This window comes from Sitophilus oryzae, unplaced genomic scaffold (assembly GCF_002938485.1).
Source record: "Sitophilus oryzae breed Bouriz unplaced genomic scaffold, Soryzae_2.0 scaffold_172_pilon_pilon, whole genome shotgun sequence".
Classification (NCBI taxonomy): Eukaryota; Metazoa; Arthropoda; class Insecta; order Coleoptera; family Curculionidae; genus Sitophilus; species Sitophilus oryzae.
This window is the reverse complement of record NW_022146424.1, coordinates 9,814,718-9,838,178: the sequence shown is the minus strand read 5'-3', so window position 1 is coordinate 9,838,178 and position 23,461 is coordinate 9,814,718. Positions and strand designations below refer to the sequence as shown.

The following is a 23,461-nucleotide window of genomic DNA, read 5'->3' as shown; positions in this document are numbered from 1 at the left end:
GGTAGGAACTATCGGAAAGAAGGAATGCAATTCTTATCCGATAGTCAAGCAGGCTTAAGAGCGATTAACTCAGTAACTATCAATTTGAAGTTGGTCAAAGAATGTCTATAATCTCTAGAGAAGTTTAAGAAATTAGGTAAAGAAAGTCAATGAAAAAGAAAACGATCTAGCTAGTAAAGGAACACTCCACTAACTGTACCAGAACGACCGAGAAAAAGCAAAAACTTTCCTTGATTTAAGTAAGAACAATTTTCGGATTGTCACGGGTTTTTTAACAGTCTCCTCAATGAATATCTGTGTAGAGTGAAGCTAAGAAACAACGGTAAATGCGGATTCTGTGGGGAAAATGGGGAAACACACACGTCATCACTGAATGCGCCGAGACGACAACCATAAACTTTGGTACGACTGATATCGGAGATGGAGAACTAACCTCTGTAAAACCGTCTCAGATACAGGCTTTTGTCGAAGCACTGAGACTGTATGATGAGTTATAACTCCAGAAAGAGGCACAATAGATCTATAAGTTTGCGCTGACTTCTCTGAACTTCTTTCCTCCCTTACAATTTACGTCGACATTTACATGTCAATCATTAAAATATTTTCTTCAAATGTGTCTTCTTTAATCATAATATACCTATCTAGCGTGTACCAGCGACTTCGTTCGCGTCGAATTAATCATTTGTAATGGTGATGATAAAGCAAAGCAAGAATTTCCATTAACATACAAACTGGATAAAATTTTCTCACATTTATGCAGCATGAGAAAAAACAATATGACGATATTATTATATAACTTGGTAATATTTGAGGGGTAGTTTCATCTCGTTGGAATTTGACTTTCGAAAAATCCGTTTGCCAAAAATAAGCTTTTTACGTCAAGCAGTTTAAGCAGAATCGTGGTTAAGAAATTATCCAACTTTTTGGAACACCCAGTATGATTTTTTAAAATTTTTCAAAATATGTAAAAAACCAAATAAATTATGCTTGTCCAAGCGTTTTCCCGAAAGACTAACCGTTTTTTAAATAACAAATATTGTAATATTTGAGGGGCGCTTTCACCCTCTTGGAATTTGAGATTCGAGAAACCCCTCCTTATCGAACCTCTACACCCCACAGTCAATCCGTTTGACAAAAATCATCTTTAAACGTCAAGCAGTTTAAGCAGAATCGTGGTTACTCAATGGTCATATTTTATGAAACACCCTGTATAAATTTATAAAAAATCTTAAAATATGTAAAACAACAAAATAAAATATACGTGTTTAAGAGTTTTTCCGAAAAACTCACCGGTTTTTAAATAAAAAATATTTTAATATTTGAGGGATAGTTTCACCCCTTAGAATTCGAGTTTCGAAAAATCCCTCCTTATCGAATCTCTACACCCTAAAGTCAATCCGTTTTCCAAAAATCAGCTTTTTACGTCAAGCGCTTTAAGCAGGATCGTGCTTAATCAATGACCAGATTTTTCGAAACACCCTGTATACATTTTTAAAAAATCTTAAAATATGTAAAAAACAAAATAAAATATACGCGTTTAAGCGGTTTTTCGAAAACTTGACCGTTTTATAAATAAAAAATATTGTAATATTTGAGGGGTGGTTTCACCCTCTTGGAACTGGAATTTCGAAAAATCCCTTCTTATTGAACCTCTACACCCTAGAATCAATCTGTATGCTAAAATTGAACTTCTTACGTTGAGTGGTTTGAGTAGGATCGTGATTAATCTGTATGTCAGTCACTTAAGGATTTTATATATTAGTATAGATTTTAATAAAGATATATTCGTACAAAGGTGCGTTTACACCGGCTGCGCCGCTACGCGCCGCGCCGCGCAAATCATTTTTTAACATTATACTTTTGTTATTATATGCTATTATATTTAAAAAATACACTTCAAAAGTATATGTTAAAAAATGTTTTGCGCGGCACACGGTGTGAACGCACCTTAATGTAATGTGTGTATAGAGGGTGCCAAAAAATAGTATATCTAACTTCGGTAGGTGATTATAGAGATAAAAATAAAAATAACACAAAAAGTTCTTATCAACGCATATGCTCTAAAATACAGCCATCGAAAGGTTAAATAAAAATAGTATATTTTTTTTAATTTTTAAGAACTTTGGTAAACTGAAAATGTGTCTAAGAGTACCAAATTTCAGGAAAAACGATTTACCATTGTTTTTAAAAATGAACAAAATATATTATTTTCATTAACCTTTTGAGAGCTGTAACTTCTTCGGGAAGCATTTTAGGGCATATGTTCCTAGGAACTTTTTCTTTTATTTTTATCTGTAGAATCACCCTCCAAAGTTAGATACAATATTTTTTGACACCCTGTATATGATACGCACACCCTAATATTCTTGAAAAATATTTGATTTATTTGCAATGCATAACAATACAGCGCGCAGCGACCGATATCAATATCAATATTCAAATGAAAGGGACAGTCTTCTATTCTCCCATTCGGCCGCATTACCATAATTGAAGCAAATCGATGCGAATAAAAAGTTAACTTTGCTTTTATGCGGCCTTGTCCAAACACGGGCTGTCCCGATTTGAATGCGAATTGTCTCACGGACGACGGGGGTGCCGGCCGCCCCACTACCGGACGACACCGAGCGGACGTATAAATTAGCGGACAAAAATGCCGGGACGTGTTGATTTTGGGGCGCCCAGTTATGCTAATGGTCGGCGCGTTCCCTTGACCAAATATTTGCTTATACCCTTTGCGTGGATCCGGCGTGTATATTTCCGATGGAATACGGCCGGTGCGTATGGATATGTAATCGTGCGTGGTGTACGGAGTGTTTTAAAGCAAACAAATAGTAACGTTTTGACGGCATATACAAGATTTGGTTAGGGATATGGGTTAGGGCTATTAGTGATTGGTCTGCGATTCTGTCCGAATTAAGGTTGATTCTCACTATACCTTCCGTTTCCATTCTATATCCATTCCATATCCGTTCCGTATTTTTTATTGTATTGATGCTATACAAGGTGGCCCATCGAAAACGTTCCGCAAGGCATAACGGCCAGGGTATTTATTTTTTCAAAAAATCCAAAAACACGTCAATTTTGTTTGTGAGGGGGACAACTTTTGCCCCAAAAATGATTGAAAAATATTCAACCCTCTAAGCGGGGGTGTTATCCCCCAACTTTTTTCAAATGGAAAGGGGGGTCAAGTGGCGCCGCAATGAAAAGCGCTTTCTATTCTCTATATTTCCCCGCTTCGTTTTTGAAAATCGGTCGAGTCATTGAGAAAATATGAAGGATTGGAATTTGAAAAGGTTATTTAAGCATTTATCAGAGTAAATTGTAATTAAGGATAAATTCGACCAATTTGCTATTTTTTCTTATTTCTAGATGTTTACGCATTTTTTCACTTGCCACAACGTTGAACGATCAGGTGCGGTAGTTGCTAGATAGCTGTTCTGTGACTTGTACGTTGAAGTTCTTCTCGATATTGTTAAACTGACCTACAATAGAATTTCCAAAATAACCAGCCCACACGTTCAATTTCTGAGGGTTTTATGTGTGCACCTCGTGAAAAACCCTGGGGTTGTCCTCAATCCAGTACCGACAGTTATGCCGATTAACTACACCGTTCAAAAAGAAAGTACACTCATCCGAAAAACACACATTAAATAGGAAATTATTATCATTCCCCACTCGTTCACTCATAGTTTCACAAAATTGCAAGCAACGATCAAAATCGTCTTCGTTGAGTTTTTGTACCAACTGAATTTTGTACGGGTGTTTTTTTAATATCCTTTGGAAACTTGTACGATTCCCGCCGGTCTCATTGGCTAATTTTCTTGTACTCAGAATACTGTCCATGGCAACTTGGCCCAATACGAATACCTCCATAGCTTCATTTGCTACAGGATTTTCCCTCTGCCTCTTTTTATTCATAACGGAACCAGTTTCGCGAAATTTTGCTACTAACTGGCGAACAATTTTGCCATAAAGGTGTTTGTCAGGATGGCGTTCATTGAATATCTGCGCAACCCGATTGCAAACATCTAGAAATAATAAGAATAAACAGCAAATTGGTCGAAAGAATTTATCCTTATCATTTACGCTGATAAATGTTTTAATAAATTTTTCAAATTTCAATCCTTCATATTTTCCCAACGACTCGACCGATCTTCAAAAACGAAGCAGGAAAGTATAGAGAATAGAAAGTCCTTTTCATTGTGGTACCACTTGACCCCCCTTCCCATTTGAAAAAAATCGGGGGATGACACCCCCACTTAGAGGGTTGAAGGTTTTGCAATAATTTTTGGGGCAAAAGTTGTCCCACTCACAAACAAAATTGACGTGTTTTTGAATTTTCTGAAAAAAAAATTACCCTGGCCGTTATGCCTTGGGGAACGTTTTCGATGGGCCACCCTGTATATAAGCTTCCGTTCCGTATCAATTCAATACTTTACTTTTTATTATACAATTTAAATCATTACAAAAGTTTTATTTCAAAAATTTGTATCTTTTGAAAAAGGTAATAGATTTAATTAAGAGGTGAAAGAATAAATAAATATCAGCAAAATGTTAACTGGTACAAATATAAGAACTTAACAACGCTGTTTCTGGTACGCTTCAGTCCGTCCGCCAAAAAAATGTATGGAAGGAAAGGATATGGAACGGAAGGGAAACGGAACGGATAGTGTGCATTGATCCTATTCATTTACATGATATAATATTTTATGTATACGGAAGGGAAACGGAAGGGAGCTGATATGGAAGGTATAGTGAGAATTTGGCCCTGAAGCACAAGGAACTATCTCGTCCCAAAAACCAGCAGCACTCCTGCAACATACATGCAATCTACTCAGAGCTGCAAGCGCACAGAAAACTTAAGTCTTTTTTTGACTTAAATCATTTGATTTTAAGTCATATTTCGAAAGCTGACTTAAAAGAATACTTAAAATTTAAGTAATTTTCAGAATGATGTGATTTAAGTCTTTATTCCGAAATAGAAAAAGATTTAAAGTCATTAAAAAAATATTTTAAGTCTTTTAAAAAGATTTGTAAAGTCTTTTTAGAAAAGATTTAAGTCATTAAAAATATTTAAATCTATTTTTAATGAAATTCCGGAAACTTCGGTAGCATATTCTACAGATAAAAATAAGTAAAAAAGTTCGTATAAATGTATGTCCGAAAATGCTTAGATTCGCACATACATGGTGTAGAAGTTTGGTTTGGTCGATTTTTTCCAAATAATTGCCGAAATAACGTCAATTATGTGAATGAAAACTGGTGTCTGGGAGTTTTTTGACATGATAAATTTGGATTTTGATGTCAATATGACTCTTACTTGTAGAGTGCCCCACCTACATATTTTTTAACTGGTTTGAAGTTTGAAGAGTAATAACTTTTTGTCAGTACCTACCGTATATAACTATTGAGTAAAAAAATATACATTTACGACGCGTTTTTTGCTTGGAAAAGATCTCTTGGTAAAAATCGCTATGAGTAATGGTTAGGTTAAGGCGGGTTCTCACTTGTCAGTTTCGCTGACGCAGTCTGACTGATTCAGTGATACTGAACAAACAATGAACGTCAGAACACATTTTCATGTTAAATGATCAGTACATTCGTACTTTCAGTTAAAGTGAAAACCAGTTCTACTTTTTTTCATTTTTGACTGATCATTATCGAATAATGAATAGAAACTGAAGCGTGAGAACTACATTTTCGTGATTTGTTCAGTTTACAAGTTAAAGTTAATTAATTATTTTAATATATATCTCCAAAAAAATCCTTTATAGGTATTTCGCAACTGCACTGCAAGAAAATCTACAAAATAAAATAGTTATTTTTTGTAAACACTTCTGCGTTAAACCTAAACGGACACTGCTTGTCAGAAGTTATGTTTACAGTTATACAAATTTGCCTAACAAAGAAAAAAATGCTTAACGTTTCGGAAAGTCTATCGGAAGCAAAAAAAATCAAAGAATAAAGAAAAAAACTATTTAAAATATTTAAATTCAAACTATTATGAGAACACTTTAGTTTTTTTTAAAGCAGATGCGTCTACAAGAAACCGTTGACGTTCTGTTAAAATAGAACGTCAACGGTTTCTTGTAGACGTATCTGCTTTAAAAAAAAACGTTTTCTTCTTTTCTGATTCACCAGAATATTCTGTAATTCATTTTCTAATTGTAAACAAACTTCGCGAACACCTGGTTTCAATTTTGTTTCAACCATTTTCATGTCTACGAAATCACCACGTTAAAATGTTTGGACCAACTGAATACTGAATGTAGCAAAACATGAAACGTGTGAAACAATCGTTGATTTTATTTTCATTGAAAGTGAATCAGTCAGACTGCGTCATGAAACCGACAAGTGAGAACCCGCCTTCAGGGTTAAAGTGAAAACCAGTTCTACTTTTTTTTCATTTTGACTGATCATTATCGAATAATGAATAGAAACTGAAGCGTGAGAACTACATTTTCGTGATTTGTGCAGTTTACGTTAAGTTAATTAATTCTTTTATAGTTTCACTAGCACCCCGTTTATTTCTTCGCAATATCCAGGACCTGACCACCTACGACGTTTTTTTTCTTTTCTGATTCACCAGAATATTCTGTAATTCATTTGCTAATTGTAAACAAACTTCGCGAACACCTGGTTTTAATTTTGTTTTAACCATTTTCATGTCTATACGAAATCACCACATTAGAATGTTTGGACCAACTGAATACTGAATGTAGCAAAACATGAAACGTGTGAATACAATCATCGTTGTTTTTTATTTTTTATTGATAATGAATCAGTCAGACTGCGTCAGCGAAACTGACAAGTGAGAACCCGCCTTTAGGTTCTCGAAATATTTTGAATCGAAATTATCAATGCCTCTCGTCATTGACATAAATTAAACATGTTGACTAAATAGTTATTAGACTGAAATCATAAATTTGTAATGTTTTGTGCTAAATGTTGAACAGAAACTGTTTTATCACCATTTTTTCGAAGAAAAATGTATGATTAATTTAAAAAAATTAAAAAGCTCTCAAATTTATCATTTCAGTAAATAACTATCAATACACTTAATAAACTAAAAATAAGAGTCATATTGACATCAAAATCAAATTTCTTATGACAAAGAACTCCCAGACACAAATTTTCATCCAAATATTGACGTTACTTCAGAAATTATTTGAAAAAATTCGAAACAAAAAAGAAAATACTACACCCTGTATCTCCGAAACTAAGCATTTTAGGACATAAATTTATACGAACTTTTTTACTTATTTTTATCTGCAGAACATTTTGCCGAAGTTTCCGGAATACAGTTCAGACCACCCTGTATAATGAGGTCCCCATGGTTCCCCAAAGTTGAGACCAGTAAATGCTAGTCTTCTATCTAGTCACGCATCCCTTTGACTTGGTCCCATATTTTACGCGGTAGGTACGTAAAAAATAACATTGAATCTAAAATTCATTGACGGGAATAATTCTACAAATAATTGTATTGTAACACCAAAGAATATTAAATATTCCTTGGTATTAGATCTTAGATCATCAAATTATTATGGAATAAGTCTCTAAAACCCAAACTTAGCTTTAGTTTTCCGTTTGAGGCCTCGCACCGAACCAGTTCTAATAATTGCTATCGCGTTGCTCGCCCGAATTCACACGAACCTGACGGGACCACTTTAATTTTACACCTATCTGAACCCGGCATAAAGAAAAACAATTTGTCATGCGTTAATTTGGGTTGCGGGGAATAGACGCGACGCGCTCATGGAGAAACGGCCTTAGCCGGCGCAATCTAAAGTCTACCTGTGAACGATATTTCTTTTAGCGAGCCTTAGAATGGGAGAGCACCGGGGTGGTCGATTTAAAGCCGTTTTAAAAAAGGGCACCGAGAGAGTGAGACCCTTTATTTGACAAATCGTTTGTTTTGTGTCACTTTTTCTTTTATTATTTTTTTTATCGGAGGGCAATAACAACGGGGCGTTTATCTCTATTTGGGATTATTGAATGTTTTGGGGAACTGTGAACAGTGAGTTTTTGAAGGCATGTGTATGAGTGTATGGGAGGTATTATTATTATTACAATAATTACGTCAATGCAAAGTCTATGTAACGAGAGGATACATACAAGAGATAGTTATTGTCAGTCATTCTTAAGCTTCAAGCCTCATTCGGAACCTCAAAATTAGTGGAACAAATTAATGATTTCAATTACCCTTTACACTTCAAAAATCATAATGTTTAAAAAATACTCTTCGGACAGTTATCTTAACGAACGATAATCAAAGGCCAAAATGGTATTACTCGCTAATTTTGAAGTTTAATTAGCGGCACAAGTTAAAAATTTGTTGACTTTTTTTAAAGCTTCATTCAAAATCTCCAAATTAGTGAAATAAATTTGTGGTTTCAATTAGCGCAGAAATCTGTTCCTCTAATTTCAATGAAACCATTCAGAACGTCAAAATTAGTGGAAGTAATTCTCAATTAGTGAAAACCGCTAACAAACATTTAACTTTTGCCACTAATTAATTCTTTAAAATTTGCGAGTAATGTCGTTTTGGCCTTTGATTGTCAACCGTCAAGAGAAATTTTGGTTAGAAATAAAAATTTTATTGTTTCATAACTTAATTATTAGGCTTTCTCTATGAATGCAACTGACTACCGTAAGCTCTTGCTATTCTTGTAAGCTCTTGCTACTATATTCTGTTAATTATAATTATATTTTTTAATACCCCTAATTCCGACATTCTGAATGCTTACACTGAAATTAGAGGAACTGTTCGCATTCTGAACCCACTATTTTATTCCACTAATTGCGAGGGTCTGAATGCCGCTAAATAGAAAATTACTACCACTAATTTTGACGTTCTGAATGCTTACACTGAAATTAGAGGAACTGTACTTTAATTGAAACCACTAATTCATTCCACTAATTTCGATGGCCTGAATGAAGCTTAATAGAAAATTAATACCCCTAATTTCGACATTCTGAATGCTTACACTGAAATTAGAGGAACTGTACTTTAATTAGAACCACTAATATATTCCACTAATTTCGAGGGTCCGAATGAAGCTTAATAGAAAATTACTACTGCTAATTTTTACGTTCTGAATGCTTACACTGAAATTAGAGGGGCTGTACGCTAATTGAAACCACTAATTTGTTCCACTAATTTCGAGGGTCTAAATGCCGCTTAATAGATAATTAATACCCCTAATTTCGACATTCTGAATGCTTACACTGAAATTAGAGGAACGGTTCGCTATCTGAAACCACTAATTTATTCCACTAATTTCGAGGGTCTGACTGCAGCTTAATAGAATATTACTATCACTAATTTTGACGTTCTGAATGCTCACACTGAAATTAGAGGAACTGTACTTTAATTGGAACCACTAATATATTCCACTAATTTCGAGGGTCTGAATGAAGCTTAATAGAAAATTACTACTGCTAATTTTGACGTTCTGAATGCTTACACTGAAATTAGAGAGGCTGTACAATAATTGAAACCACTAATTTCGAGGGTCTGAATGAAGCTTAATAGAAAATTATTAACACTAATTTTGACGTTCTGAATGCTTACACTGAAATTAGAGAGGCTGTACGCTAATTGAAACCACTATTTTCGAGGGTCTGAATGAAGCTTAATAGAAAATTACTACCACTAATTTTGACGTTCTTAATGCTTACACTGAAATTAGAGGATCTGTACTTTAATTGGAACCACTAATATATTCCACTAATTTCGACGGTCTGAATGAAGCTTAATAGAAAATTACTACTGCTAATTTTGACGTTCTGAATGCTTACACTGAAATTAGAGGGGCTGTACGCTAATTGACACCATTAATTTGTTCCACAAATTTCGAGGGTCTGAATGAAGCTTAATAGAAAATTACTACCACTAATTTTGACGTTCTTAATGCTTACACTGAAATTAGAGGCACTGTACGCTAATTGAAACCACTGATTTATTCCACTAATTTCTAGGTTCTGAATGAAGCTTAATTCATAGGTAAATTTTATCTTCCGTGACCCGTTGGACACACTACAGAATCTTTTCTTGTGGCTGATTCAGTGTGAAGGAGGATCTACCATATTAGCGAAAAAAAAAATGGCCTCAGAGTTGGCTTTGAAATGAGGATTGCTATGATTTTACATGTAAAATTTAATACTGAATGTCATTGTTCATTAGTTCCAGGCCAACTTGACGCCGTTTTTTTCTCAATTACGGTACTTCTCCGGAAGTATTCTAACTGGAATTATGAAAATATTGATAAAATATTAAAAAAAACTCTAATTGTCATCATATAGGAAGCCTAAAATGAAGCATATTTTTAAACTCCCTGTATATGCTATATTAAATTTTGTTTAGTATAGACCTTAGCAATCACCCTTTTTAAAACAAACTACACAAGCATAAAAAAACAAATAAGGTATGCGACATAGTCACACATGCGTTTCTTTTAAATAAAATTAGTTACCTCAGTGCAACTAAGTGCCCTCTTTAGGGCTCGCTTTGCATACAATAAACATGTCAATTAATCACGAATTAGCCGGCTGACTTCAGCCTTTTTGACGCAATCCTTTGTAGCTCTGCGATTCCATTTTCCAGGCGAACGGACAAATATAATATGGTCGACGAACGGCAGAGGGGAAGGTGGAACAACGCGGTTTAAGGGGTAAAAGGTATATAATTCGTTCGTTTAGAGTGTTATAGTTTGAGAGTATCGTAATATTAAAGCCAGTCATATAGTTTTATTTTCTTATTTATAAGTTACATGAGAGAGTTTATGAGTAGAGATACAATGATGCGGTTTTAACATTACTGTGCTACTTTTTTTTGTAAAATTAAAGATTCTACACAGATTTGTCTTAGCCTTTTTATTTCCTGAAATACAGGGCGAATTTGAAAATTTTGCTTTGTTCGGCCCCATACGTATCTCGGTTATCTTATTATATTGATTAGTTAATCAACTGAACCTGAGCGAGATTTTTACAGTGGCGTAACTATATTTTTGCTGCGTTTTGTCATTCTTACTTTTTCAAGTAAAACTTTTTTACGCGCGTTGGGAGTAAAAATTCAAGGTCGTGACGCACTTTGTAAAGTAATTTAACCCCAATACCCCGATGAAAATATCGATGACGATACGTTGATACGATATTAATTTCATTGGTTGTATTTAAAGGCTTCGATTGGTTAACCGTTTCTAATCAACCGAAGTCTTTAAATTCAACCAATAAAATTAATATCGTATCATCGTATCGTCGGACAGATGATGCATGAAAATCAAACTTTAAACGTTAACAACTTTATGGAGAATTCAAATAATGAATTGAATAATGACAAGACGAGGGACATCTGTCTAAAAAACAGCGAATTAGAGTGACAATTTGGTTATTTAAAATTTAGAGTGACAACTTTGATTGTGCAAAAGAAATACTGGTTGCCTAATGATTAACATAAATTTAAAAATGAATCCCCAACATGGATAATGAACAAAACATTTAAACAAAAACAGACCACAGACTACACAAAACAAATTGTTAGTTAGTAGTAGTCAGAGATATAGATGTAGTAGTATTTTTGTTTAATAGCCACAGCTATCCGGCCGGGTAATAGAATTATCGTTTTTTAATAAAAATTAAAAAAAAACATAATAAAATTATAAAGTATACGATTTTATATTAACTCTATTTTTTAAGTTTATAAAAAGCAGTCATAAAAAATGTATATCCTGCAAATCCTTCAATTTAATAGCTGTTAGTAAGAAGTTCCACTTCAAATATGCCCACATAGTGCACACACATTTTTTTTTAAATGGTAAAATTTAATACCCTGTATATTATCTTTTTTATTTTTTTTATGAGTTTTATAAAAATATTCTTTTTCTTTTAAACAAAATGCATTATTTAATTTTTTAACATAGGCGGCACATCTAAAATAGGTAATCAGAAAAATCGAATAATTTATTCGACATGAAATTTTCGTTAATGACTATTTCACGCTAGTTTCTGTGTGTAGAATTATTACACAAGTGGATTAAAAATATCAATAACTCTGATTGACAGCCGCGTTATTTAAAAGCTGCACAAATTCATTTTTAGTGCCGTTTATTAAGTTGGAAAACACGATGAAAAGCAACATTATCTCGTTAAATTAAATTAAATAAAATAATAATACGTTCTTTAACTATAGAGGTTGATTTAAGACTAACATTAATTAACTAACAACCAAAGAGTTTCGCTAAAAACGGACAGCCAAGTGGAGCATCGATGTTGTTCGCGAGTCGCTAGGCTCGCCGAATATTTCCCGGAATGCTCATGTTACAAAGTGTTACATTACAACGCTCGGCTCAAGTCAATCTCCGCCTTTACAATGTTTAATTCATTAAAAAATATAATGTTACGTAAATACAGTTACCAGACTCTAAAATTTACCCAATAGCGCTCTCAAAAATCCTCCCATCAAGCCGTTGTTCCGTTAAAAAGGTCAGTGGTGGCGTCCCGTAATTGATATACTTTTAACAAGCGTATCATGATCGTTGCGAAAAAGCCCGCTGATGGATGACTGGGCCATTGATGCCGGTTCGGCGGCGCATTGTTGCCATTGTGTCGTTCGGCGGGTCCGATGACAGGTCGATTCCGATTGGCGATGATTGATCGATCGGCCGGCAAGCTGGGGAGTAAAGAATTGCCCAAAATGTGCAGTTCGCAGCATTGTTTAAGAGGCCTCCAGCAGAAACACGTATTTTTATTAATGGTAATAATGGTAGGAAGGATGATGAATTGTCGGCGAAATGTTTTCCCCCTGTTTGGAAAAAAATCGTTTAAAAGTTTTATTGTTGCGAATAGAACGAAATAAAACAATATAGAGTGTTCGGTAATGAAGAGAGTGAAGAACGTTGCCTTTAAGGCATTATGTACTGTGTTACTTGAGAATAAATAAAATATTATCGTTGATTGAAATAATTGGGAAGATACGCAACCTAATGGGCAAATTTGTGACAAGGCTGATTTGATTTCCTCTTACGTCTCAAGTGCTGTACGGTTGGGACACCAATCGTTCAGTGGTCATGCGTAACACTTATTTTCTGTAATTCGGCCGGCACGGCGAAAGCATATCCAAGACGGTGTGGATCTGAAAGCGACAGTGTTGCCATATTAAAATGTGTATCTGTTATACGTTTGATGAAAATATATTTGTATGAAAAATCCGCGTTTATGTATTGAAAATTTATTCGTGTTAAACATAAAATAAAGAACAAAAATAAAAATTCTTTTATAGATACTGAATATTTCGCATGATCGAAAAAAATCGTTTAGTTGGGTTGAAAATGATAAATTATTGACATTTACCATAATATTTTACATATGAAATAACACCGATCTTTATTTCCAAGGCAACTCTGACGCCGTTCTTTGTTAATTAATTATATAATTTTAAATTATAATATTATATTAAATTGTTTATTGATAGAAAATCCGTATTATTAACGTACTGTACTGAAAAATCCGTAAACCTACGAATTAATCAGTAGTTCTGGCAATACTGTCTCCGGCAACCACTCACTCTGTCCACTGAAAGCAGAACTACGGTACAATACGTTTTATCTGCTGCGCTGGAAACGATTATCAGCGCGCAGCAAGTTAAATCTCGGAATTCTCGGACAGGCTGACAGTAACGCCAGCTACATCTCGGACAGGTTTTGTGCCACGAAATTGCCCAAAAGGTTGCGCATCTTCTTATTTCTTCAATCAACGGTATTATGTATTATTATTTTTTTTTAATTTAATAAATATAACTTCTCATAACTGGAATATTGTCATGACTTAAATCTAGGTTAACTTGGGGTTTATAATCAATTTGGGGAAACATAAAATTATATATCAATTGGAAATAAATAAATAAATGTGACATTTTTACATCAGATCTACCACCTGAATCCCCAGCGGGAAATTTAAATTCCAGTTAGTCAGCCTGGCACCGAATATGTCCATGGTTGGTAACAATGAATTTGAAAATCGCGCCCTCGATTACATAACTAAAAGTTTAATTAGCAGGTATATACACATATAGCAGGCATATACATATACCGGGTGCGTCTCAAAAGTGGCTCACCCCTATAACTTTTTATTTTTTCAGATAAAAAATTGAGATTTGGTATGTTAATATATGACATAAGTTAGGATTGATTGACGTATTCAAATGTTTTCTGTCACTTCCTGTTTCGCCGGAAATTACTACAACTTTTGATTTTTAAATGGTACCCTCGGTTTTTTGTTGCTTTATTCGATAGAAAATTATACTCTGAATAGAATGACATATCATATGTCAACTTTGACATTTTCGCACATGGTTTATTTGAAATTATAACATGCGGTTCATAACGATAATTTAACTCGAAATACCAAGTGTGTGGTATCAAATTATTCGTAAAAAATGCTTTTTCCAAATGTGCTAATGAGCCATCGTCGTTCCATTTGAAAAATTTGAGATGTGATTAAAAATACGATTTGGGCATCTTTTAACCAGCCAGGACAAGACACAAATAACATTAGACGATCAAATCTATTTTTCCAAGGCTCCTTGATTAAAAATTAGTGTTTTTAACACAGCCATGGCACTCTAGATTGAAATTTAAAATTCAATTTTGTTTTAAACAAAAATGTCAAAAGTTGACATATGATATATCATTCTATTCAGAATGTCATTTTCTATCGATTAAATTAAAAAAATACCGGGGGTGCCATTTAAAAATCAACATTTAGTAGTAGTAAAAATCAACATTAGTAGTCATTTCCGGCGAAACAGGAAGTGACAGAAAACAAATGAATATATCAATCAATCCTAATTTATGTCATATACTAATATACCAAATCTCGTTTTTTATCTGAAAAAATAAAAAAGTTATTGGAGTATAATATATAGAGCCACTTTTGAGACGCACCCGGTATAGCAGCATTTAGCACCGCGCCGCGCGCCGGCGCCGCCTCTGTTTCTATAGGTACACAAAAAACATTAATAACAATAATAACATACTTCGTTTTCAGATACAAGCAGTAGATCTAATCCAACCCGCAGAAATTTGTCATCACCGATTTTTATTGAAAACGATGTTTGATCCCTATAAAATGTAAGTAGGTAGTTTTGTCTCTTTGGTTTTAATTCAGCTCCCAAGACTTTATCCACACGCTAACATACTAACACGGCAAATTAAATAAAAGCTTGTGAATAAAAATCAACTAAAAATAAAATACGAAATATATATTTTCCCATATAATTTTTTACTATTCAAAACATTGTTCTTCAAAAAATATTTCTCCCTCTCGTATCTATAACCATATATAAACCCCGTCAATTGTAGTCTCCGAACTCCAATTTGTTGTCTATTAGGAAGCGTTACCCGCGCCCTGCGTTCATCCCTTTATCTCTCAGCCCTTTAGTAAATATGTCTATCGGTTACGGGGAGCTGCGACGATTCGCGACGCTGACGCCGCGACGCTTTTGTTTCCCGCCGCCCTCTTGGGACAGCTGTTACAGTTAATTGTTGGCCGCGGTGAGATGGGGTGAAGGGAACGAGAGGGGCGATATAAAATGATACAAATCGAGGGGATTTTACGAACGATGAAAAGAGAAGATTGAGGTGAAGGAAATAGAAATATTATTGTATTTTTGAACAATCATATCAAATTTTATTGGATAAGAGTGATAATTATTGCCAGTTGATTGTTATTTTATAATTAAAAAGTAAATTGTTTTTCTTTAATTTTTTGCATTTTTACTTTGTCAAAGTGTATACAGGGTGTCCCAGGCTGAGCGTGCATTAGAAGTTTCTAGAGAACCACAATATCTAGATCGGACATTTTTTGAACATCATTGTTTTGCAACGAGATCTATTGACTAAAAATATTTTCAATATGGCGGCACTTCCGGAAATACCGGAAGTTGACAGCAACTTTCTTATTTTAAACGGGTGCCCCCATTTTTTATTACATACTTAAATTCTCTGTAAAATTCTATGAATATCGAATGAAACACTCTATATCTAGTTTTTGAGAAAAAAAAATATTTAAAATTTTTTGAGGAAAAAAACTACCTGTCAAAAAAATCGGTATAGCCTAAACGACAAATTTAGTGATTACCACAACCACTGTGGCATAAAGAGAAGACACGTGGCTATCTATCTCAAAAATTAAATTGTTTGAATGTCATATAATATTGGCCGTAGCTGTCATTGAATTTAGCGATTAAAGCATTATCATAAATCATTTTTTTCAAATGGAAACCCATTTTTTTTAATTAACTAGTGAGAAGGTTTTTTAATTCATTACTTTTTGATTATACATGTTCCTATATACCTAAAATAAATCGTTTTTAAGTTATTTAAGATTTAGTTTTAAAGGGTATATTTTTTTTGTTTTTTTAACCAGTAGCTTATGAATTTAAACGCAATGTAAAATATCTGGCCATGTCATATTGCCATTAGCTATCACTAAAATACGAGATACATTTTTATAAATACACTTTATAAAGTTTTACCAGGAGTATTTATAATATACGGAGTTTAAATAATTAGTTTTTTATTGGTTTATTTTTATTTTATTGGTTTTATTTATTTTAATTGGTGTCTGGGAATTTTTTGACATGATAAATTTGATTTTCATGTCATTATGACACCTACTTGTAGAGGGCGCCACCTACATATGTTTTAACTGGTTTGAAGAGTAATAACTTTTCATCCGTACCTGTATAAAACTACTGAGTAAAAAAATATTTATTTAGGACGTTTTTTTACGTAAATAAAGTCTCTTGGTAAAAATCTCTACGAGTAAGCAATGTTTACAAAGAGACTTTTTTTACGTAAAAAACGTTGTAAATGTATATTTTTTTACTCACTAGTTTTATACAGGTACGGGCGAAAAGTTATTACTCTTCAAACCAGTTAAAAAATATACAGGGTGTTTCAAAACAAATGCGAAAAACTTTAGGGGGTGATTCCTTGTTCAAAATAAAGGGGAGTTTGCTTTATAAACGTTGGATCAAAAGTCAACCATTAGGGAGATATCGCGGTACAAAGATGGCAGAAAAATAATGTTTTTATTTTTTATCTTGAAAACGAAAAGAGATAGACTAATGAACTTTTATGGAAGCATTACTGTTATGAAAACACACTTTCTGGTATTTTTTTCACTTTTTTAAAATGAGTGGAAGGGGTTGAAATAAACTACCTCTATCATACTTGTTAACGAAATTTAAAGAAAAATCTTATCGAACACATGCAAAAATAATTTGGATAGTTTAGTTTGTTTAGAAATTTTTTTATCTCTTGTGTTTTTTTGATGAAACTCACCGATTTGAAATTAAAAAATAAAATGTAAAGCATTACATGTCAGGACAAAACACATTTTTAGATTAAGAATCTAGTTATAATAACGATAATAATAATAATCTAGATAATAACCTATTGCAGTAGAGTAATGTCAAATAAAATAATATTTGAAACATCCTAAAAAGTAACAGCGGCCGACTAGATTTTTTCCTAAAAAAATTACAGCAGCCCACTAGATTCTTTATCAGAAAATGTTTTTTGTCCTGACATGTAATGTTTACATTTTTTAATTTCAAATCGGTGAGTTTTATCAATAAAATACAAGAGATAAAAAAAGTTTCTAAACAAACTAAACTATCCAAATTAATTTTTGCATGTGTTTGATAAGATTTTTCTTTAAATTTCAACAAGAATGATAGGGGTAGTTTATTTCAACTCCCTTCCACTCATTTTAAAAAATGACCAGAAAGGGTGTTTTCGTAACAGTAATGCTTCCATAAAATTTCATTAGTCTATCTCTTTTCGTATTCAAGATAAAAAATAAAAACATTATTTTCTCCGCCATCTTTGTACCGCGATATCTCCCCTAATGGTTGACTTTTGACCATTTATGAAGCAAACTACCTTTATTTTGAACAAGGAATCACCCCTGAAGTTTTTCTGTTATTTGTTTTGAAACACCCTGTATAGGTGGTGCCTTCTACAAGTAGGAGTCCTACTAACATCAAAAATCAAATTTCTCATATCAAAAACTCCTAGGCACCACCAACCAAATATTGACGTTACTTCATAAATTATTTTGAAAAAATCGAAATAAAAATGAAACTTCTTAAGCACCCTGTATTTCCGAAACTTGTATTTTAGGACATGGTTTATACGAACTGTTTTACTTATTTTTATCTGCACAATATGCTGCCGCAGCCTGGAATACAATCTGACCACCCTATATAGAAGTTAAAATATTTTCCTGAAATACATCCTGGTACATACTTTAGGTTTGCACTTAAACAAAATTCTCAAGTTTTTATTCTAGGAGCTGGCAGATGCCCTTCTGATTTGGCCATTGTTTGAATCTGTATAATAATCTAGTTTTTTTACCCGAAGAAAAAATTAAAGTTACAGGGGTGAGCCACTTCGAGACGCACCCAGTATAAAATATTTTTATTTTTTGTTATACTTCTGGTCTAAGCAATTCCTAAATAGCTTGTATATTTCACAGGCAATCCATAGACGAAAACGTCTCTATTTCAAAAACAAAGTCCGAACAACTACGTGAAGTAGGAATAGGGTGCAAAATTCGAATCAATACCCGTTCAAGGCTCCGCTTTTTGCCGCCAGCCACGGGCCTTTCCTGATTCCGGCCTCGTTCGCCTGGATCTGCCAACAACAGAAATTGGCATCGGGCGAAACGAATCGTGGGCTTGCGTGGCTTTTTCCCGCTTTTAACTGCGGGCGATGCAAGGAACTGCCTCTTTTTACATAGCATTTATTTTACCCTTTAAAGCATAACGACTAGGCGAAAGCAGGAGTAGGTATCGTAGAATTTATGTCTAGGTAATCATGCTTCGTATAAGTAAGGGTACCAGCGACTTCGTTCGCGTCGAATTAATCATTTGTAATGGTGATGATAAAGCACAGCAAGAATTTCCATTAACATACAAACTGGATAAAATTTTCTCACATTTATGTGTGTCGGCATGAGAAAAAAACAATATGGCGATATTATTATATAACTTGGTAATATTTGAGGAGTAGTTTCATCTCGTTGGAATTTGCTTTCGAAAAATCCGTTTGCCAAAAATAAGCTTTTTACGTCAAGCAGTTTAAGCAGAATCATGGTTAATGAATTACCCAACTTTTTGGAACACCCTGTATGATTTTTTAAAAAATTTCAAAATATGTAAAAAAACAAAATAAATTATGCGTGTCCAAGCGTTTTCCCGAAAGACTAACCGTTTTTTAAATAACAAATGTCGTAATATTTGAGGGGCGTTTTTACCCTCTTGGAATTTGAGATTCGAGAAACCCCTCCTTATCGAACCTGTATACCCCACAGTCAATCCGTTTGCCAAAAATCAGCTATAAACGTCAAACAGTTTAAGCGGAATCGTGATTACTCAATGGTCATATTTATGAAACACCCTGTATAAATTTTTAAAAAATCTTAAAATATGTAAAACAACAAAATAAAATGTATACGTGTTTAAGAGTTTTTCCGAAAAACTCACCGGTGTTTAAATAAAAAAATATTCTAATATTTGAGGGGTGGTTTCGCCCCCTTAGAATTTGAGTTTCCTCGAAAACTCCCTTCTTATCGAACCTCTACACCCTAAAGTCAATCTGTTTTCCAAAAATCACTTAAATAAACTTTTACGTCAAGCGCTTTAAGCAGGATCGTGATTAATCAATGACCAGATTTTTCGAAACACTCTGTATACATTTTTAAAAAATCTTAAAATATGTAAAAAAACAAAATAAAATATACGCGTTTAAGCGTTTTTTCGGAAACTTGACCGTTTTTTAAATAAAAAATATTGTAATATTTGAGGGGTGGTTTCACCCTCTTGGAACTGGAATTTCGAAAAATTCCTTCTTATCGAACCTCTACACCTTAGAATCAACCTGTATGCCAAAATTGAGCTTCTTACGTTGAGTGGTTTAAGCAGGATCGTGATTAATCAGTATGTAGTCACAGGATTTTATATATTAGTATAGGTATATACTCCTCTAAGACTATATTTCATATCAATTAAATTTTCAGTTACGTAAACGAGGGCGCGATTTTTAAATTCATTGTTGCCAATCAAGGACATATTCGGCGCCGCGCGTGCTGAATAACTGGAATTTAAATTTCGTGTTTGGGATTCAGGTGGTAGCTCTTATGTAAAAAAATGTCAAGTTGCCGCATTTATTTATTTATTTTCTGACATATATTGTCATTCGTTTTGAAAAAAATACAATGGCGCAAACGGATCGTGGCTATCTTGATCGGTTTCGAAGCTACAGGGGGATTCTCAAATTTTGTACTTTTTGAAGATGTTCGATAGGTAGTTTGTTTATTTCGGCAACCACGGAAAAATGAATTATACATTCTAAAGGCACTTTTCTGTGTAGAATGCAGTGGCGTAGTCAGACTTTTTTCGAAAAAAATATTTTTTGAGATATTAACTATACTTATGTTTTTTTTAAATAGAACCCCCTGTATATTTTTAAATTTTCTTATTCAGCTTGGCATGGGCTTCTCGAAAATATATAGCTTATATTTTTTTAAATAAACTTTACGTATTTGGTTTACATCTTCATCAGGGTGGGACTAAGGATTTGATATTGAATGAAAATGTGGGTTGATTTCCGCATAATTGTGGACAGGCTACAGGATGACGCCCTCGACGTTTCGAACCGATGCCTCTAAATGGACGAAATCATCAGGATTTTTGTAATTATGGGTCGACTGTCGACTGGAACCAAATTCGGCACGTGGATAGAGGTAGGTACCCGAATGGAGTTCTCAGATAGACAGACGGACAGACAAACAGACGGAAGTAAGAAGAAGTTTCACTTCATAGTGCACACACAATTTTTTTTCATAACGTTTGAAATACCAACCCTTGTTCGTAGCCTTAGCTCTGGGATCCCGAGTCACGCTAAGCCCGTTATTTATTAAAAATTTAATCATAACCGTTAATAATTTTTTCAAACGATTCAAACAGAAAGGGATGATGCTCATAATAGACACAAAACCCGTGCCGGGGATGCGCCGTCGGGTGACGTAGCTTCCGATTTTTACCGATTTAAACACATCGGTCACGGTCGGAGACATCAGGCGACTGCCTTTTGTTTGACGCCGATTTGTTTTGACTCGCTAAATGGCGCGGCGTTAGGCACGGGGCATAAGGGGGTGAAATAATCCCCGATTAATTGGATTCCACGATGTGTTACAGTCACATACACGTGACACATGTAGAATTATTGCGCCACGCTATAAACAGTTAGTTCTCTTTTTAGTTTCATTTTCTTTTGTCACCACTGTTAGGATATATTTGAGCTGATATAATTTTGTGGTACAAAATTTGACGGATACCAAGCAAAAGAACAAGCAGGCTTCAGAAAAGGATACAGTACAGTTAACCACTTATTAACTATGAAAATGCTAATAGAACGAGCCAATGAATACAACATCCCTCTATATATTGCATTTGTAGATTTTGAAAAGGCTTTTGATAGTATTGAGCACTGGGCAGTAAAAACTTCCTTAATAAATAGCAGGAGAGACTACAGATACGCAGACTTTGACAAGGAACAAAGCCAATTCGCATAGGAAGAGGTGTCAGACAAGGTGATACAATATCCCCTAAACTCTTTAACCAGGCATTAGAAGACGTTTTCAAAAATTTAGATTGGGAAGAAAAAGGTATCAAAATATGTGGACAATACTTGAATCAACTAAGATATGCGGATGATATCGCCTTAATATCAGAAAAGAAAGAAGAACTGGTAGAAATGCTGGAAGAACTGGATACAGCAGCTAGAAGAATAGGCCTAAATATGAATTACACTAAAACTAAAATCATAATAAACACAGATGAAAACATAAAACAACCAAAATAAACCACGAAAAAATAGAACAAGTTGAAGAGTATATATATCTGGGACAAATGATTAAACTGAAAAAGGAAAACCAAACTGCTGAAATAAAGAGACGAGTAAGACTGGTCTGGGCAGCATTTGGAAAATTAAGTTACATATTAAAAAACAAAAGATATCTACAGTACCTCAAAACCAAAGTATATAATCAATGTGTACTTCCTGTACTTACTTACGGATCCCAGACCTGGATACTGACAAAATCAAATATGGATAAGGTAACCAAATCTCAAAGATCTATGGAAAGACAAATGCTACATATAAGGCTGGCAGATAGAAAAAAGAATGAGTGGATCAGAGGAAAAACTAAAGTAAGGGATGTTAGAAGTGAAGTAGCAAAAGTGAAATGGAAGTTTGCCGGTCACAACGTCAGACAGGAGGATGATCGATGGAACAAATGCATCGTAAACTGGAGGCCCTTGGAGAATAGAAGAAGTAGAGGAAGACCCCAGATGAGATGGGCGGACGATTTGAGGAAACATGCAGGCACAAGATGGATGAGCATGGCGACAGAGAGGGAAGAGTGGAAGAGATTGGGGGAGGCCTATGTCCAACGATGGACCGAAGAGGCTGAATAGATAGATAGATAGATAATTTTGTGGGGGCTAAGAGATATTAGAGGTCATCAATAATTGAAAAAAAGTCTACTTTTCTTTGTCTTTTTCTTAGAGTATTTGTCGTATGGTCTTTGGTTGGCATACACTTGAATGCTGCCATATAACTGTACTTATAATCATGCTGCGCGCATTTCACATGTATTCTGTTTGATCAAAGTCCAGTTAGAAGGCTTTTAACCATCAAAGTTGAATCAAAGTAAAGAGTATAAAGCTGCTTTCCAACTTACTTAGATGCTACGAAACCGTCCAAAACTCCACTTTGATAAAACGTTTAATCCCATACAAACAGCGTAAATGTGAGATGCAACATGTATACCCTGCTGGCAAGCGAAACCTTGGGGCAGCGTTTACATGTATAGGAGTGAATCGCTATGACAATCTAGACGCAGAGAGCAAAAATATGAAGTATTTATTACATAACCACTTAATCTGACGCTAGATTCGATGCGCTTGGGAAAATACTTACCTTCTGTCTTTATTCAGTACATCTTATTTTCCTAAGCGTGTTGACCGTGCTCTTCGTACACACGAAAATCGGCACCCAAGACTAGAAATACCGGCTCTAGTATATAATTCTTAATACCAATTAAACTTGTAGTTACGTAATCGCGGGCGCGATTTTTTAATTTATTGTTGCAAGCAAATCCATTGATGCAAACCATCACTAACCTAACCATCTCTGTTTGTCTATAAAATATTTTTAAATCACGAAATGTTAAAAAACCCTTTACTCAAAGAAACTACAGTTTAACTTTGTAGGTTTCTTTACTATTCTTTATCACGTAACTCATAAAGAAGTGGTGGCTTCAGTAGCGTAACTTCAAATGTGTGGCCCCCCCCCGCAAGATTTTTTTGGGGCCCTTATATTAAAAAACA

The 23,461-nt window shown here is 34.2% G+C and overlaps 1 protein-coding gene across 1 annotated transcript in view; it reads left to right on the top strand.

Moving 5' to 3' along the window:
• LOC115881577 overlaps positions 1-21,932 on the top strand; it is a 28,058-nt gene extending 6,126 nt beyond the window's left edge. The window contains exon 4 of the mRNA XM_030899120.1: positions 21,643-21,932. Within this exon, the coding sequence (XP_030754980.1) occupies positions 21,643-21,932 (290 nt within the window). The remainder of the gene's footprint in view (positions 1-21,642) is intronic.
• The last annotated feature ends 1,529 nt before the right edge of the window (positions 21,933-23,461 follow it).